The sequence below is a fragment of the Rhinoderma darwinii genome, chromosome 12 (assembly GCF_050947455.1).
Source record: "Rhinoderma darwinii isolate aRhiDar2 chromosome 12, aRhiDar2.hap1, whole genome shotgun sequence".
NCBI lineage: Eukaryota > Metazoa > Chordata > Amphibia > Anura > Rhinodermatidae > Rhinoderma > Rhinoderma darwinii.
This window is the reverse complement of record NC_134698.1, coordinates 56,282,842-56,301,135: the sequence shown is the minus strand read 5'-3', so window position 1 is coordinate 56,301,135 and position 18,294 is coordinate 56,282,842. Positions and strand designations below refer to the sequence as shown.

General features: G+C 40.3%; 1 protein-coding gene across 1 annotated transcript in view; it reads left to right on the top strand.

Annotated features, from left to right (window-relative positions):
• The window catches only part of LOC142664435 (putative N-acetylated-alpha-linked acidic dipeptidase), a 96,317-nt gene that overhangs the window by 65,631 nt on the left and 12,392 nt on the right, over positions 1-18,294 (top strand). Inside the window, exons 6-10 of the mRNA XM_075843501.1 lie at positions 216-283; positions 2,983-3,083; positions 3,787-3,877; positions 5,698-5,950; positions 11,915-11,996. Of these exons, the coding sequence (XP_075699616.1) occupies positions 216-283; positions 2,983-3,083; positions 3,787-3,877; positions 5,698-5,950; positions 11,915-11,996 (595 nt within the window). The remainder of the gene's footprint in view (positions 1-215; positions 284-2,982; positions 3,084-3,786; positions 3,878-5,697; positions 5,951-11,914; positions 11,997-18,294) is intronic.

The following is an 18,294-nucleotide window of genomic DNA, read 5'->3' as shown; positions in this document are numbered from 1 at the left end:
TGAAAAGAAAATCAAATACATTATTGAACGATTCTGCAGATTTTTTCCTATGGCTTCTTAAAATGCCTTAGATAAAGATAACATTACCTATGCCTAGAACGCCATGCTGTCATAGCTTCATTCTATTAACATTAAGGTTGTGTTTATCTTAGTCTTGACATTATTTGTTCTTGTGAAAACACTTCTTGATTTATGATGAAATCTCTTCCTTACAGGAAATTCCACCCTCCGTGCACTTGCTACTCCCATCCTGCATAAACTTCTGTTTGCAGCAGCCAAAAAGGTACATCAATCGGAAAAGTACAATAGCAATTACAATTTGGTTAAAGCATTTCTGCTCGGTATGTCCGTGATTTCGTATGTACTAAAGGGCTAGTCAAACGTTTTCATGACAACTGTTAGACTCCTTTTATTTACCAAGACGGGTCCACCCAGGATGAAGAGCTAGTCTTGGGGAGCAATAATGCCTCTCTACAATAAGCAATGTGCACATGATTTTTCGGATATGATGTGAATATCCACAAACCCTAAATATTGCAGGTACCCTATTGCCTTTTAAACAGGTGAATTTACTGCTGGGCAAATATCTCTCTCTCTAGGAATTTCCTGATCTTTATGCCATGTTACAGTATATATGCTTTCTATGAAGATACTATTGAGGGTTGATGGACTCGGCCCAGCAATTTATTACATGGTTGTGAATTAATTTGAATGAGCACCATGTAATACTTCATCTGTCCTGAAGGTGAAATGTGTGGCCGGAGAAGACTTCCCATGGTAATAGCAGACGATTTCCGTGGGTTTTGTGAGCCAGGCCTTGGGCAATCACTAGACCACTGGGGTGGCTATTTTTAGAGACAGTGTTGTCTTGATGATACAACCTCTTTATTGTTCCTGTACTCTGCCAGCTCATTGTTACCACAAGGACACTGAACTTCACTGCAAGTAACCAGATTTTTTAAATTAATTTTCTTACCTTAAGTAGAGAAATAAAAGCTGGTTCTGGTTTCTATGAAAAAATATGTCCCTATGATTTCTTTTCCATTTTAATTAAATCTTCTCCTTTAAAAAGGGTTGTCTCACAATAACCACTTTTTTTACTTTCATAACCTGACTTGAAGACAGTGAATTGGGCTGTCAAAAATATCCCGACGAGTGCATTTGGTTATTTCAGATTCAACTCTATGGAGACGGATAAAACATGCTTGTCCTGCTCTTCAGCCAAAAACAGGACTAAAGGTCCTCTTTGTCAGCAACGGTGGCAGTGGCAAACGCAAACCCGGAAGTTTCCCGGAAACTCCCCCTGTGACAAATGACGGAAGGCCCTTACATATTATAGGACTCCATTGTGTCTGCATCCTTAGGAAATAGATACAATTGACAGTGCCATTTGACGCTTTTCTTGAGATGCAGGCGGCGCAATGACGTCAAAACGTTGCCTACATATATTATTTGTCATGTTACTTTGCCAATTGTAAAGCGCTGTAGAATGTTGGCTCTATATAAAGGGTTTATATTATTATTATTATTATTATTATCTTAATAAATTTACTTAATAAAGATGCTTCAGATTGAGGACTAAGGGCCTGTTCACATCAGTGTCTGCCTTCTGTTAATGGGTTCCATTAGACCTTTCCGTCAGAGGAACCCATGAATGGAAAGCCAAATTGGAAACCATAGCTTTCGTTTGCATTACCATTGATTAATGGTAATGCAAAAGCAATGTCGACTGTGCTATTGTTTCTGCTTAAAAAAACGGAAACCTTACGGAAAGGAAACAAACGGAAACCAATTGCAAAGGAAGCATTACCAGTGGAATCAATGGTAATGCAAACAGAAACAATGGTTTCCGTTTAGCTTTCCGTTCATGGGTTCCTCCGAAGGGAAGGTCTAACGGAACCCATGAAAGGAAGCCCAACGCTAATGTGAACCCAGCCTTAGAGTGGCACTATTTCGGAAAAAGAAGCAGACCTTTTTTATAATCTCATATAACCCTTCTACGTGGTTTGTAATAAAAAATATTTCAAAATGTAAATTTGTCTTATTTTAATATTATTATTTTTTTAAATATAAAGTTTCATGTTTGCATACAATTATACTACAATTTCTGACCTTTTGTAATTGTTAAGGATTCACAGCATGAAAATACTGTATGCTAAATGCCACATCACACTAACCTGGACTTTGGAATGATCTCTAGCTGAGATGATCGATTAGTAATGACCATGACTGACCTGAACAGCAAAGCGTCACCCAGTGGTTCCCAACAGAAATCTAAACAGTTTATTATATAATAGGTCATCAGAATATTTTATCACATGCTTAAAGGGCATGGGTCATTAGTTTTCCATCTCTGCCATTGTTATAATTCAAATTGATAAGAATGTTACACATGTTTAAGGAGATTGTAAGGGGTTGTGATACACAACTTCCTAATTAAAGATTTATAGTAAAGGACAGGGTTAGATTGGCCCATCCGAGGACTGAGGGGTCCATGAGGAAATCAAAAGGTCCAGCAGAAGACAACCCCATTGCATTACATGCCTTCCATAAAAATGAAGATGCCTGAGCCTGCGAGGCCATTCAGGAGTGCCAAGAGGGCTCAGCGAGGACTCCTGGTTGCATAGACTTTTTCCACTTTTGACTCCATGTCCTATCTCTCATTTTTGTATCATTTTAGGTTTACTTTTTCAAATACTTACATTATCCGTTAATGCTACCTAGAAAGTCTGGGCCGGAAGCATGTTACTGGCTGTGAATGGCGTGTTTTCCAAGTTTTGGACATTTTATTGGCAAACTGTATATGCTATGTAGATGTTGATCACGGTTATGCTTTGTGTTTTATATGAATATATGAGTATTTTTAATAAGGCCTGGAAAGTAATTTGTAGGGCCATCTTGGCCTGTACATGTTGCCAGCCAGTCAATGTCAAACAGAACAAAACTCAACATTAATCCAAAGAATTGTGTTTGTCTACATAGATAGAAAACCCTAATCCAGATGAGGTACGAGCAGGACGCAGGTCTGTATATGACACATGGCTGAAGAGTCAACCATCACTACATGATCCAAACGTTCCACGGTATGTAAATAGCCTGTTTTTTTGTGGGTAGAACTGTATTGTACAAAAAATAGAAATGTTATTTCTTATATACAATCATATGCAACTATTGGCTGGTTATGCGCATTTGCCCTTAAAATATGCTTCAGCAATGGCGCAAAAAAAATAAAAAAAGATGACCCACAACTTTATGCCTCTGGATCTCGACCTCTGGAATGGCATCCACCCAGGTGAGCATTTTGGCATAAAGCCTTTATAAGCCAGACAGAGGCTTGATGCCGAAAAGCTCTTCAGGATAGACACGATTCCAGCTCTTTGTGATATGGTCTGTAACTTTCTACAGTATAGCTCTGACATGTTTATTTTTATAGTACATTACTATAGCACTACTGCACTTTATAGCATAGCGCTTAAGTGTTGCTGCTTATCTGGGGTTTCATGTCTTCTATTTATTTATGTTTGCGTTACCTTTGGATGGTATCCTGGTCATGTCTTGTAGGTCTAATTTTTCTACTTATATTTTAACATATCAATAAGAATGACATTTCTGTAATGTAAGTTTGAGTAGCACTTATTTCTTGTAGGTGTTTTTTTTGTTTTTGTTTTTTAAATCAGAATTTCAGTGTAGGAGTTGCAAATTCTTGGATACACACAATACCCAATGGCACTTGTATACTACATACTATTTTCAGTTTGTCTTTAAAATTGTATTTGGGTTTTACAGTGTGGGGGACTTGGGTTCAGGAAGTGACTACTCAACATTTCTACAAATTCTTGGAGTATCTGCAGCAGATGTGAGATATAGCTACGACCAGGTATTGTGCAAACAAATACACAAAGAATCATTATTTTATGCATAGTCAATGCAAAAAAATATAAATGCAGTTACACAACTGGAATAGTTAAAAGGTAACTGCTGAAGTTTTGCAAAACTTTAAAGTGACATGTCAGAAGTTTGGATCGTTGGAGCTGCGGGTGTAAAAGCCCCCACTTTGCTGGAACTAAGGGACAGAAGCTCTTGGCTAAGTGCCAGTGGCATAACTATAGGGGTCGCAGTGGTCGCAATTGCGACCAGGCCCCGAAGCCAGGGGAGCCCGCGGCCCCCCGCACTACATCAATGAAAAGTTACTATAGTAACTTGGGCCTATGTAATAAACTACACGGGCCCCCGTTACTATAGTAACTGACAGTACTTACACTCCTCCTTACGGAGCGCAGCGGCGGTCCTGACATCACCGTGCTGTGCACAGCGCATGACGTCGCAACGCTATGCGCTGCTCACAACATCCCGACCCTGGATGGAGTCAGGACATCTGATGCGGCTGAAGGAGGTTAAGTTTAATATTACTATTTGCTGGAGCTGATGGGTCGGGGTCCAACTCCCAGGACCCCCGCCAATCAGCTGTTTTGAAGGAGATGCAGTGCTCGTACAAGCGCTACTTCCCCTTCATTCCGTTCACTTTCTTACACTGGGAATCGCAGACACGGACGTGTCAGCGATTCACAGTGTGAGCAAGTATGGGAAATGAGCTCTGCACCCCCTTCAAAATAGCTGATTGGTGGGGGTCCCGGGAATCGGACCCCGACCCATAAGCTATTTATGGCCTATCCTGAGGATAGACCATCAATGTTTAGGAACTGGACAACCCCTTTTAGCCTACCACGTGGTAGGCTTAGATACAAGGCCCCAGCAGACAGTAATCTTATACTGTATAAGATTACGGTCTGCTGTACCCTGTATCTAAGCCTACCTTATGCTTAGACACAGGGTCCAACAAACAGTATTACACATGCACATGGGCCCTGTATCTAAGCCTACAACATGTGTTTGGCTGTGTTCACATCACCGCTAATCTTCCGTTGAGGGGTTCCGTCAAAGGTTTCTGTTGGATAACCCCTCAATGGAACGGCAAACCGGAACCTCAGCTTCCGTTTCCCTCACCATTGATCTCCCTGGAGATGGAAACGTTGCTAAAGGTTTCCATTTGTCACCATTGCGACAGGGTTCAGTTTTTCTTGACGCAATTAATAGCGCAGTCGACTAGAAATGTTTTATCATATAGACGACATGGCCAATTTTAAAAATTTTGTGGAAGTTCTCTATTTAACATCATTTCCTTGTTTCTTGTTGTTGATCAACCATATTGTATGATTTATAGTCTAGAATTTATTAATATGGAAACATGTTCTAATCATAGTACTACCCTGCTATAAATTGGAAACTGATTTTTTTAAAGAGTTTTCTCATAAAAAAGACTTCTGGTATGTTGACTAGAATGGGGTGCATGTACCTCAGCGGAGAAGTGGCCATGTGTCTGTGGTCACTCTGCATTAAAGCCCAAAAACACTTGAAAACACTCAGTTGGATGTTTCCACATCTTTGCATTAACTTTAGTGGAGACAGATCATGCATGCATGGCCACCTCTTCACCGGGTACAGAACCTGTATACCCCAACCTCAAGATTTTTGGTAGACCATATGCCATAAAAGCCTTTTATGTAAAAACTACATATGGTATGTCTGACAACTTTCCAGTTAAAGAAATTTATGGTCAATTGTTTTACCACCAGACACATAGATAAGAATCGGAACTTGTATTTGACTGTCCAATGCATAGAATATTTCTCTTTTCAGAAGTATTCCTTATCTTCATACCCCATGTATCATTCTGTTTATGAAACGGTGGATCTGGTTTCTCGCCTTATGGACCAAGGTTTCCGCTACCATCAGGCTGTTGCAAGGTTGTGGGGTGAAATAGCCCTGCGTCTTGCTGATGATGTTATCCTGCATTTTGACTGTGTACACTATGCAGAGACATTGCAAAGAATTGTCAATGAAGTGCAAAGCTCATATGGTCCTAAGTTACTGCCACATAACATGACCCTAAGTAAGTAACATGCTGACAGCGCTTAATCTTCTTAACAAAGGTGTCACTTAAAGCTGTTAAATTGGAAGGCATTATATACGCCGAAGCATAAGCACAAGTATATACATTAATCAAGAAAGGTGAACATGCCCTGGGCTGCTTACAAAATGACAGGACTAAACAATTATTCATTAGAGAGTCCGCGGGACTAAGTACAACACTTGCTGTGGGAGATTCTCTTTAAATACGGTATGTTTATTACTTATTTTAATCAAGATAAAGACCTGTCCGCTCTACTGACATATCTATTTTAGACTTTACATTATGGCATTCCTTTGTTATTCCTCCTGAAAATGTATAAATCAAGAGACAATTGGATTTGCCATTCCGCTTGTCAATAGGGTGTGTCTCAGTACATAAATACAGCACCAGAACAAAGCTTAGTACATATATACAGCCTCAGAAGCAAGCTCAGTACATATATACATCACCAGACCCAAGCTCAGTACATATGTACAGCACAAGAATTAAGCTCAGTACATATATACAGCCCCAGAACCAAGCTCAGTACATATATACAGCACCAGACCCAAGCTTGATATATATACACAGCACCAAAGCAAAGCTTATACATATATGCAGCAGAACCAAGCCCAATATATATATATATATATATATATATATATACACATACAGTATATATACATATACACAAACACAGTACCAGAACAAAGCTCAGTCCATATATACAACACCAGAACCAAGCTCACTACATATATACAACACCTGAACCAAGCTCAGTCCATATATACCACACCAGAACTAAGCTCAGTCCATATATAAAACACCAGAACCAAGCTCAGTACATATATACAACACCAGAACCAAGCTCAGTACATATATACAGCACCAGACCCAAGCTTGGTATATATACACAGCACCAGAGCAAAGCTCATACATATATGCAGCAGAACCAAGCCCAATATATATATATATATATATATATATATATATATATATATATATATATATATATATATATATATACACACACACACACACACACACACATACAGTATATATACATATACACACACACACACACACACACACACAGTACCAGAACAAAGCTCAGTCCATATATACAACACCAGAACCAAGCTCAGTCCATATATACAACACCAGAACCAAGTTCACTACATATATACAACACCTGAACCAAGCTCAGTCCATATATACCACACCAGAACTAAGCTCAGTCCATATATAAAACACCAGAACCAAGCTCAGTACATATATACAACACCAGAACCAAGCTCAGTACATATATACAGCCCCAGAACCAAGCTCAGTACATATATACAGCACCAGACCCAAGCTTGGTATATATACACAGCACCAGAGCCAAGCTCATACATATATGCAGCAGGACCAAGCCCAATATATATATATATATATATACACATACACACATACAGTATATATACATATACACACACACACACACACACACACACACACACACAGTACCAGAACAAAGCTCAGTCCATATATACAACACCAGAACCATGCTCAGTCCATATATACACAACACCAGAACAAAGTTCACTAAATATATACAACACCTGAACCAAGCTCAGTCCATATATACCACACCAGAACTAAGCTCAGTCCATATATAAAACACCAGAACCAAGCTCAGTACATATATTCAAAACAAGAACCAAGCTCAGTACATAAATACAACACCAGAACCAAGCTCAGTACATAAATACAACACAAGCACAAATACAGCTCAATTTAGTGAAACCCCTTCCGTATAGGTTTGCACTAAATTGTATACATCTCCCAGCATGGCCTGAACAATGTAAAGGATATGCTGGGATATGCGAATTCTCTAAAAAAAAATCATACCACCCATCATCTCGCTGCAGATCATACAGTGACTACAGTACTGATTATAGGCAGAATAAAAATTTACATTAAGTGACTCACAGATGATGTCAGATTCTAGTTGTTCCTTTTCTCCTTTTTTTCTCCATCCGGTCCGGACCTCTATGAGGACTTCTCCCGGCCACAGCACATTTCTGCAGTTTGCCGCTCAGATGTCTTCAGCTTCCCACTTTTCAAACATTTCTGCACCTATAGACAAAGATTAAGTTCTCATGGTGCCAGACACTGTGCCCCTAAATATAATAGTGCCATGCACTGTGTCCCACACAACCACAGTGTCCCCTGTAGATAGTTCCCTACATAGACCCCCTTGTAGATAGTGCCCCACATACAGCCCCCTGTAGATAGTGCCCCACATACAGCCCACTGTAGATAGTGCCCCACATACAGCCCCCTGTAGATAGTGCACCACATATAGCCCCCCCTGTAGGTAGTGCCCTACATATAGCCCCCCTGAAAATAGTGCCCCACATATAGCCCCCTCTGAAAATAGTGCCGTACATATAGACCACCCCTGTAGATAGTGCCTCACATATAGCTCCCCCTATAGTGCTCCACATATGGCCCACCCCTGTAGATAGAGCCGACCCCTGTAGATAATGGCACTCACATTTTTATTAGGATAAAAAAAATGTAACATACTCACCTTAATCCCGTTCCTGCACCGTCGGGTGGCAATCAGACCTGCTCTCTTATGAGCAGGTCTGATGCGGTTGAACGACGCTTGCGTCGTTGAAAGACATAGGTACAATAAAAGTGCAGGAGGGGGTGGTGATGGCTGGTTTCAGTGGTGTCTCCACCCCCTCAGAGAGGCAGCCGGCCCTGGCGTGAGCCCCCCCCCCCACACACACCTTAGGCGCTGTGCCCAGGGCACATGCCTCGCCTGCCCCCTCTAGCTACGCCCCTGAGATGTATAAAAAAAAGGTACAACAAGGTTGCGGTCTTTTAATGTCTGTCATAAGATGTTGCAATGTTCTGAGTCGCTGGTTGTTAGCATGATTTTTTTTATGGGGCTATTTGCTGGGGGAGTAATATTAAGAAGGCAGATGCTAATAAGTTGGGAAAACCTAATTAAGGCGGCAGGGCAGCTTGTGGGGTGTACATTTGCTACTTTTAATGATGTAGTGGAGTTACGGACTCTATCTACACTACTGTTCAAAAGTTTAGGGTCACTTCGAAATTTCCTTATTTTTGCAAGAAAAGCACAGTTTTTTTCAATGAAGATAACATTAAATTAATCAGAAATACAATCTATACATTGTTAATGTGCTAAATGACTATTCTAGCTGCAAACCTCTGGTTTTTAATGCAATATCTACATAGGTGTATAGAGGCCCATTTCCAGCAACCATCACTCCAGTGTTCTAATGGTACATTGTGTTTGCTAACTGTGTTAGAAGGCTAATGGATGATTAGAAAACACTTGAAAACCCTTGTGCAATTATGTTAGCACCGCTGTAAACAGTTTTGCTGTTTAGAGGAGCTATAAAACTGACCTTCCTTTGAGCCAGTTGAGAATCTGGAGCATTACATTTGTGGGTTCGATTAAACTCTCAAAATGGCTAGAAAAAGAGAGCTTTCATGTGAACCTCGACAGTCTATTCTTGTTCTTAGAAATGAAGGCTATTGCATGCGAGAAATTGCCAAGAAACTGAAGATTTCCTACAACGGTGTGTACTACTCCCTTCAGAGGACAGCACAAACAGGCTCTAACCAGAGTAGAAAGAGAAGTGGTAGGCCCCGCTGCACAACTGAGCAACAAGACAAGTACATTAGAGTCTCTAGTTTGAGAAATAGACTCCTCACAGGTCCTCAACAGGCAGCTTCATTAAATAGTACCCGCAAAACGCCAGTGTCAACGTCTACAGTGAAGAGGCGACTCCGGGATGCTGGCCTTCAGGGCAGAGTGGCAAAGAAAAAGCCATATCTGAGAGTGGCTAATAAAAGGAAAAGATTAATATGGGCAAAAGCACACAGACATTAGACAGAGGAAGATTGGAAAAAAGTGTTATGGACAGACGAATCAAAGTTTGAGGTGTTTGGATCACACAGAAGAACATTTGTGAGACGCAGAACAACTGAAAGATGCTGGAAGAGTGCCTGACGCCATCTGTCAAGCATGGTGGAGGTAATGTGATGGTCTGGGGTTGCTTTGGTGCTGGTAAAGTGGGAGATTTGTACAAGGTAAACGGGATTTTGAATAAGGAAGGATATCACTCCATTTTGCAACGCCATGCCATACCCTGTGGACAGCGCTTGATTGGAGCCAATTTCATCCTACAACAGGACAATGACCCAAAGCGCACCTCCAAATTATGCAAGAACTATTTAGGGAAGAAGCAGGCAGCTGGTATTCTATCTGTAATGGAGTGGCCAGCGCAGTCACCAGATCTCAACCCCATAGAGCTGTTGCGGGGGCAACTTGACCGTATGGTATGCAAGAAGTGGCCATCAAGCCAATCCAACTTGTGGGAGGAGCTTCTGGAAGCATGGGGTGAAATTTCTCCCGATTACCTCAGCAAATTAACAGCTAGAATGCCAAAGGTCTGCAATGCTGTAATTGCTGCAAATGGAGCATTCTTGGGCGAAAGCAAAGTTTGAAGGAGAAAATTATTATTTGAAATAAAAATCATTATTTCTAACCTTGTCAATGTCTTGACTATATTTTCTAGTCATTTTGCAACTCATTTGATAAATATAAGTGTGAGTTTTCATGGAAAACACAAAATTGTCTGGGTGACCCCAAACTTTTGAACGGTAGTGTAGGTTCAAGGTGATAGTTAGGAGTGACTCATCTATTAGGTGAAGTGGTAAAAGGTTCAGGGCAGTACCTTCAGCCACAGATTTGTTCAGTTGTGATACATGTGCTATAGGCATTATTTTCTGCCATCTACCATAGGCCTTTACAATAAATCACAGACGAGAAGAGATGGAGGTGGATTCTGTTAATGATGGGTAGGTAGTATAGTTAGTGATCAGACGTGGGTTACTTATTGATGAGGCCTGGATTAGGATCGCTAAACGGTCAGACACCAGTGCCGATCCTAATTCAGGCGGTATCTATATAGCATAGAGGATACAAATTTATGCATCTAGATTTATATGAATTCTGTTAGTTATTGATGAGGTGGTAGATTTTTTTTTTACCTGCTAATTTATTGGCTATATATGCTTATATATTTGTAAGTGTATTATTGTTTATAAGTTCTTTTATGTGAATCTGTAACACAATTTCCCGCTGGGATGAATAAAGTGTTTCTATTCTATTCTGGTTTTAGAATTACAGCAGATTGATGTGATGTCTAGGGTGAGACATGTGATGATGGTGGCCAATCATGTTATTTTTTTGGTTGACACCATCACTTTGTCATGCTATCAATGGCAGCCAGGATCACATCTTGAAATAACTACTGTATCGAGGTCATGTGGCTCCACTGGAATAACAGAGGAACGGCAAAAGTGTTTCATTTTAACTATAGGTTATCAATAAATTGAGTATGCAATACAGTAAAATTCCAGTCCTGGTGGTCTGGAAAGTCTACTAGTCCAAGTCTCAAGCCATAGTAACAAGAATTTACCCAATAGTCCTGCAGTTGTATCCCTGACTTAGGCCTCATGCACATGGTCATAGATGCGTGCAAGGCCCTTGATTACAAACACGGACAGCAACGGACTGTCACCCACATTTACGGGCCGTTCTCCCATTATAAAGTAAAGGAGCACGGTCCGCAAATTAAAAAAATAGTACAGGTCTCATTTTTTTGCGGATAATTTCTACGGCCCGGACACTTACTCTTAAATATACGGAAATGTGTCCATGGGTCATAGAAATGAATGGATCCGTAATTGCGGATCAAAATTATGGTCATGTGCATGGGGCCTAAGCATGTCTGTTTTTGATGTGTATGTACAGTAAGTGTAACAACCAATATAAATTCTGATAATCTGACATCCCTGTGACCACTGTTTCATTATACATCTCATTTGTGTCTAATATCAATGCATCAAAAGTTATAAAACTTTCATTTCCAGATTCAGTCAAGGAGGCAGTTGGTGAACTTCTGCAAGCAGCTAAGGCATTGCAATTACGAGTAGAGAAAGTAAATAGAGAAAAGTAAGTAGATCCTAAATAGAAACGGATTCTTCTTCAAATCATAGGAGATTGGAAAAGTCCAATACATTTTTGATGCTCCAATAGCAAAAACAGGCGAAAAAGTAATTGCACCCAAAATACAGAAGTCCCCATTAGTTTGTAAGCAGGAAAGTAATGAAAGCAGCACGGACATGCAATTTATCTTATTCCTGTGCACTAACTTTTTGTGCGGCATTTGCCTTCTTAACGGTCACACTACAAATATTCTTTGTGTAGCCACCATCATACTCTGGTTTAGAAATGAAGCTTTTTAACTTTTGTGTTAGTTGGATCCTTAACCCCTTAATAATCAGGCCAATTTTTTACCAGGACAAGTTGTAGTTTTTCATGGCACCATTTAAGTACCATATAATGAACTGAAAAAAAACCAAAAACAGCAATTCCGCAATTATTTATTGGGTTTCGTTTTTACGGCGTCCACTGAGCGGTAAAAAAAGACCAGTTAACTTTATTCTATGGATTGATATGATTACGGCGATACCAAATTTATATAGTTGTTTTTATGTTTTACCACTTTTACAAGGATAAAAATATTTGTTAAAGTTTTTTGTGTCACCAAATTCTCAGAGACATAACTTTTTTTCCCCCGTTGATTGAGCCGTATGGGGGCTTATTTTTTGCGGGGCGAGCTGTAGTTTTTATTGGTATCATTTTGGGGCACATGCAACTTTTTGATCACTTTTTATTTTATGGGGGGTAACAAAAAGCAGCAATTCTGGCGTTTTATTTTTATTTATTTTTTTACAGCGTTCACCGAGCAGGTTAAATACCGTTATACTGTAATAGTTCGGACTATTACAAACAACGGCAATTCCTTCACCGGTGGGATGGAAGAGTCAACAGACATCGCCTCCAGCCGTGCCAGGACGTTTATCTGAATCTGCAGCGGTCGGAGGCGGTCTGTTCAGTCTTCCGTGGCTCCGATGAAGAACCTGTGGGAGGGAGTCCCATCACAGCGTGATCTCGCGAGATCACGCTGTTCAGTGAAACAAGCTGGGCATGAATTAAGAGAAGTGTATGACGCTGATTGGTCTGCGTCATACACTTCTCTTTACAACGCCCACTTGGTAAAAAAACGTTTAAAAAAACGCCCAGTTGGTCATTAAGAACTAATTAGCATAAATCTAAAATTGTTTATAACTTGCTCAAAAATGATAGTTTTTCAAAATAAAAACCACTGCTGTTATCTACATTACAGCGCCTATCAGATTAGGTAGGAGATAGGGCACTTATAATGTGGTGACAGAGCCTCTTTAAGTGTGTCCCTGCAAAGTTACTCTCCCGCCCGATCTCACAGAGCATGGAGAGTCAGTAACTGCATGCTGGGCGGTACAGTTGCTGAGGCAACCGTACAATGCCCTGTGAGTATTGTGCACAGGTCCTAATAATTAAAATAGGATCCGTGTACGATACTCGCTGGGCGTCATACGGTTGCCTCAGTAACTGCACTGCCCAGCATTTACGGCTCTCCACACCCAATGTCATATCGGGGAGGAGGGTAACTTTGGAGGGACACTTTAACCCCTTCCCGACATCCGCCGTATATATATGGCGCACGTTGGGAGGGGGAGTATGGAGCGGGCTCACGGGCTGAGCCCGCTCCATAGGACAAGTGTGTCGGCTGTGTGTTACAGCCTACACTTAAGGGTAACGAGCGGGATCCTGCTGGAGCGCGATCCCGCTTGTTTACTCCGTCAATAGCGACTGCAGCATTTAAATCACCGAAAACAGGGGGTCTACCTCCTGTAACAGTCCAATGGCCCCCCTGCTGCGAGATGGAGGGGTGCCGTTGGCTGGCATGGCAGCCTGGGGGCCTAATGAAGGCCCCCAGGTCCGCCATCTTTGTACTCCTACGAAGCCCTGCAGGAGGTAGGACTTCATAGGAGACTGTCCGAATCACGATATACTGCAATACATTAGTATTGCAGTATATCTTGCAAACTATCCAACGACAAATTAAATAAAAAGTGATAAAAAAGTCTCATGTACCCCAAAATGGTACCAATAGAAACTATAGCTCGTCCCGCAAAAAAATAATCCCTCATACCGCTAAATCGACAAAAAAAAAAGTTATGGCTCTCGGATTATGGCGACAAAACTAAAATTTTATTTTTAACAATCAGTTTTTGTAAAAGTAGTAAAACATCAAAAAAGGTATAAATTTGGTATCGCGGTAATCGTATTGACCCGCAGAACAAAGTTAACATGCCGTTTTTACTCCACGGTGAACGCGGTAAAGATAAAACCACCCAAAAGATTGAGGAATTGCTGTTTTTTTCCTATTCCACCGCACAAATATTTTTTTCCCAGTTTCCCACTACATTATATGGTACCATAAATGATGCTGTGAAAATCTACAACTCGTCCCACAAAAAACAAGTCCACATACGGCACTATTGATTGAAATAAAAATAAGTTACGACTTTTGGAATGTGGGGAGGAAAATACTAAAGTGAAAATCCGAAAAATAGCTGCGACGGGAAGGGGTTAATGACCAAGCAATTTTTTTCAGTTTTTTCATTGTCACATTCAAGAGCCATAACTTTTTTATATTCCCGTTAACATAGCTGTATGAGGGCTTATTTTTTGCAGGAGTTGTTGTAATTTTTTTAATGGAACCATTTTGACTTACATATAGTTTATTGATTAACTTTTATAAACTTTTGTGACGGGAGAAAAAAGAAAAAGCAATTCCACAATAATTTCATCAATTTTAAATCTTCACCGTGCGGCGCAAATAAAATATTACCTTTATTCTTTGGTTCAATACAATTACGGTGATATCAAATACGTACAGGGTTTTTTTCATGTTCCACAACTTTTGCACAATAAAAACACTTTTAATTGAAAATAATTTGTTTTTGCATCGTTGTGTTCAAAGAGCCATAAATTTTTTATTTTTCTCTCGATGTAACCTAATGCAGGCTTGATATTTGAGGGGCTGGGATATAGTTCTGATTAGTATCATTTTGGGGTAAATTGGACTTATTAATTTACTTTAAGCAAATTTTTTGTGGAAGGCGGATTGAAAAAAAAAAAGCTATTTTAACGGATGCGGTATACATGTGTGATTGCTGGGGTCCGACCTTTGGGACCCCCAGCAATGAGGAGAATGGGGGACCAAAATTCCCCTGTAGTACTCGATGAGAATGCAGTGCTGGTGCGCATGAACAACATGCACTCCATTCTTTTCTATAGAGCTGCCGGAGACACAGGTCTTAGAAGTCCCATAGAAATCAATGGAGCGCCGGTCCATTCTCATCGAGCACTTAAGGGGAATTTCGGTCGCCTCGTTCTGCTCATCGCTGGGGATCCCAACGGTTAGACCCCCAGCGATCACACATGTATCCCCTATCCTGGGCTGACAATTTCTGTACTAGGGGCCCCTGGTACAGAAATCATGTCAGCACATACATAAGTAATCAGCCTCTAGTCTAGGGACTGATTACTTATGTGTGAGCGGACATGATTTCTGTACTAGGGAGACTCGTCACGTATGTAGCCTTATAGATGGGGCTGATTATCAGCCCCTAGTACAGCGATCATGTCAGGCAAAAAAAAAGGCATATAGACAGACACACTCACAAATTGTCACACTCACACAAGTTACCTTACTGACTCTGACTGGCTGCTCTTCTTAAATGTCGGCTCAGCCCAGGAGCCGGAAGACATTGACGGCGGCGCCGCCGCACGCCATGGGGTGTTCGGAGAAAAGGAGGCAGAGACAAGTTAAGAATGTAATGGCAGTGCTAGCTCCGCACAGAACGTCCTGACGCTGGCCTGGTCAGCGTCAGGACGTTGTGTGCGCAGCAGCTTAATGGCCGCTCATAATTACGTGACACTGGCCAGTAGCCGGGCTGCTGCATGGAGAGGAGGAGGGATGGGTGGCCAGGCAGCCCAGTATGTATTATAAACGAGCGCCCCATCGGGAATTTTCCCGGTAATTACAATGGCCAATACGCTCGAGCCGGGAACCAGCACTGTTGTGCAAATTAGCATAAGCCCACTTTAATCCTGTGAAAAAGGGCTAGTTTGAAGATATGCATGTAATAGGTCATGATTTGAAACAATTGCTATGACAGCAATATAAAAGGGCTTAGAGCTTACATCTTAGCTCTAGGAGCAATATTTGGGGTACACTGCTCGCTTGAAGTCAGAGAGCAGGATAAAAAGGTTTTTTCCCTGGTTTTGTGCCTCTGTGATGAAGCGTTGGGAAGAGGGAAGCTGCGAATGACATCAAGAAAAAAAGAACACAGCCTACCATGGTCATGTCTCCCACTGTACGGGGCATAGATAAACTTTTCTTGATGATATCACTCCCCTTGCAAATTAGAGAGGATATGTGTCTCTGTCACATGAATTTTTTTTTTAAAAGGAAATGCAGAAAACAACAACAATTATGCCATTGTTTTTTGCATTTTTTTTATGCAGTAAAAATAACACGATAGTTTTATTATACAGGTGGGTATAAATGCAGCGATACCAAATAGGTTTCTAGTCTTTTTTTAAGTTTTAGTACTTTTGCACAATAAAATATGTTTTATGGAGAAAAGCGATTTTTGTGTCGCCACATTCGAGATCCATAACTTTTTATTTTTCTGTTAATGTAGCCTTGTGAGGGCTTGTTTTTTTCGGGATAAGTTGTAGTTTTTATTAGTACCAATTAAAAAAGTTACATATAATTTAATTGATTAGATTTAATTTTTATTTATTTTTTAGGAGGAAATGCACAAAAAAACAAAACCGCAATTCCGCCATGGATTTTTTTCAAGTTGCTTTTTTATATATGAAAAAAGGGTTTCATGTATTTTTTTTTTTTTAGAGGGGGAACTTTTTAATTTTTATTGAACTTTACTACACTCAACTTAATTTTTTTTACTTTATCTGTCGCACTATGGATAGTATTTCAAAGCATTTACACCGTAATTAGTATTGTAACACCGACAAGCAACTGAAGGAAGACCTAGGGGCTTTGTTAGGCCCCTGGCTGCTATGGTAACCTATAGGCATCCCGCAAATCCCCCTTCCCTCCTTCAAACACCTTAGTGAGTTAATGGTGTAAACTGCCAGAAGCAGAGTTCTCTTAGCCCGGCAGCTGTGGCAGGAGCCCGACTGTTTATAGCAGCCATGCTCTTCGCACAGTGAGAGTACCCACAAGAACCCAATGACAGATATATTAGTCACAGAGCGGCAACTAGCACGCGCTCGTGACCAATATATCAATCATGGGTCATTAAGGGGTTAAATAACGTGTCATTTTCTGATGATACATTACCGCTAAACATATCACCATATTTTCTCCACGCGTGTATTCTAATTCTTTAAATAAAAAAGGTGTCCAAAAGGATATTGTGGGAAATATGCAGATAACGGCCTCCCAAAGGAATAACCTATAAACTATCTATTCTGCTTGACTCCTGGTTCATGATAGAAATGCAGGAACAGAAAAATTTCCACATTAAAAAAAACGATACTATTTTCTTACTCAAGGGAACATAGGAAATGTCAAGGCTGTTAATATATTTTCAGTATGCCTAATTCCTTACCCGAGAGCAGTTTTCCTTTCGGAAAACCTTCTGTAACCAAAATTAGCATAATCTTTCTTGTCAGTGTGAATTTATTCTCCTGGACGACCAATGTCCTCATTGTTAAAAACATGTTAAATTGTACTTTGTCATCATCTGGGGTTTGTGTTTAACCCCTTCGCTCCGCAGCCATTTTTCGGATTTTCACTTTCGTTTTTTCCTCTCTTCATTCCAAAAGCCATAACATTATTATTTTTTCATCTATATAGTCATATGAGGGTTTGTTTTTTGCAGGACAAGTTTTTGATTTTCATCACCATTTATTGAACCACATAATGTACTGGGAAATTGGGCCAAATTTATTTGTTGGCTGATTCCTCCAGTTTTTGGGGAGTTTTGATTTTTACGCCATTTTTTACGGCGTTTACCGTGCATTAAAAACAACATTTTAACCTTATTCTGCAGGCCAATACTATTACGGCAATACCAAATTTATATTGTTTTTTTAGGTTTTACTACTTTTACAAGGAAAAAAAATAAATAAAATAAAATACATTTAAAAAAAAAATCACCAGGGATAAATGTTTCTTTTTTCGTTGATTGAGCAGTATGAGGGCTTATGTTGTGCGGGGCGAGCTGTAGTTTCTATTGGTACAATGAAACTTTTTGATCACATTTTACTCCATTTTTTGGGAGAGATAACCAAAAAACAGTGATTCTGGCGTTTAATAATT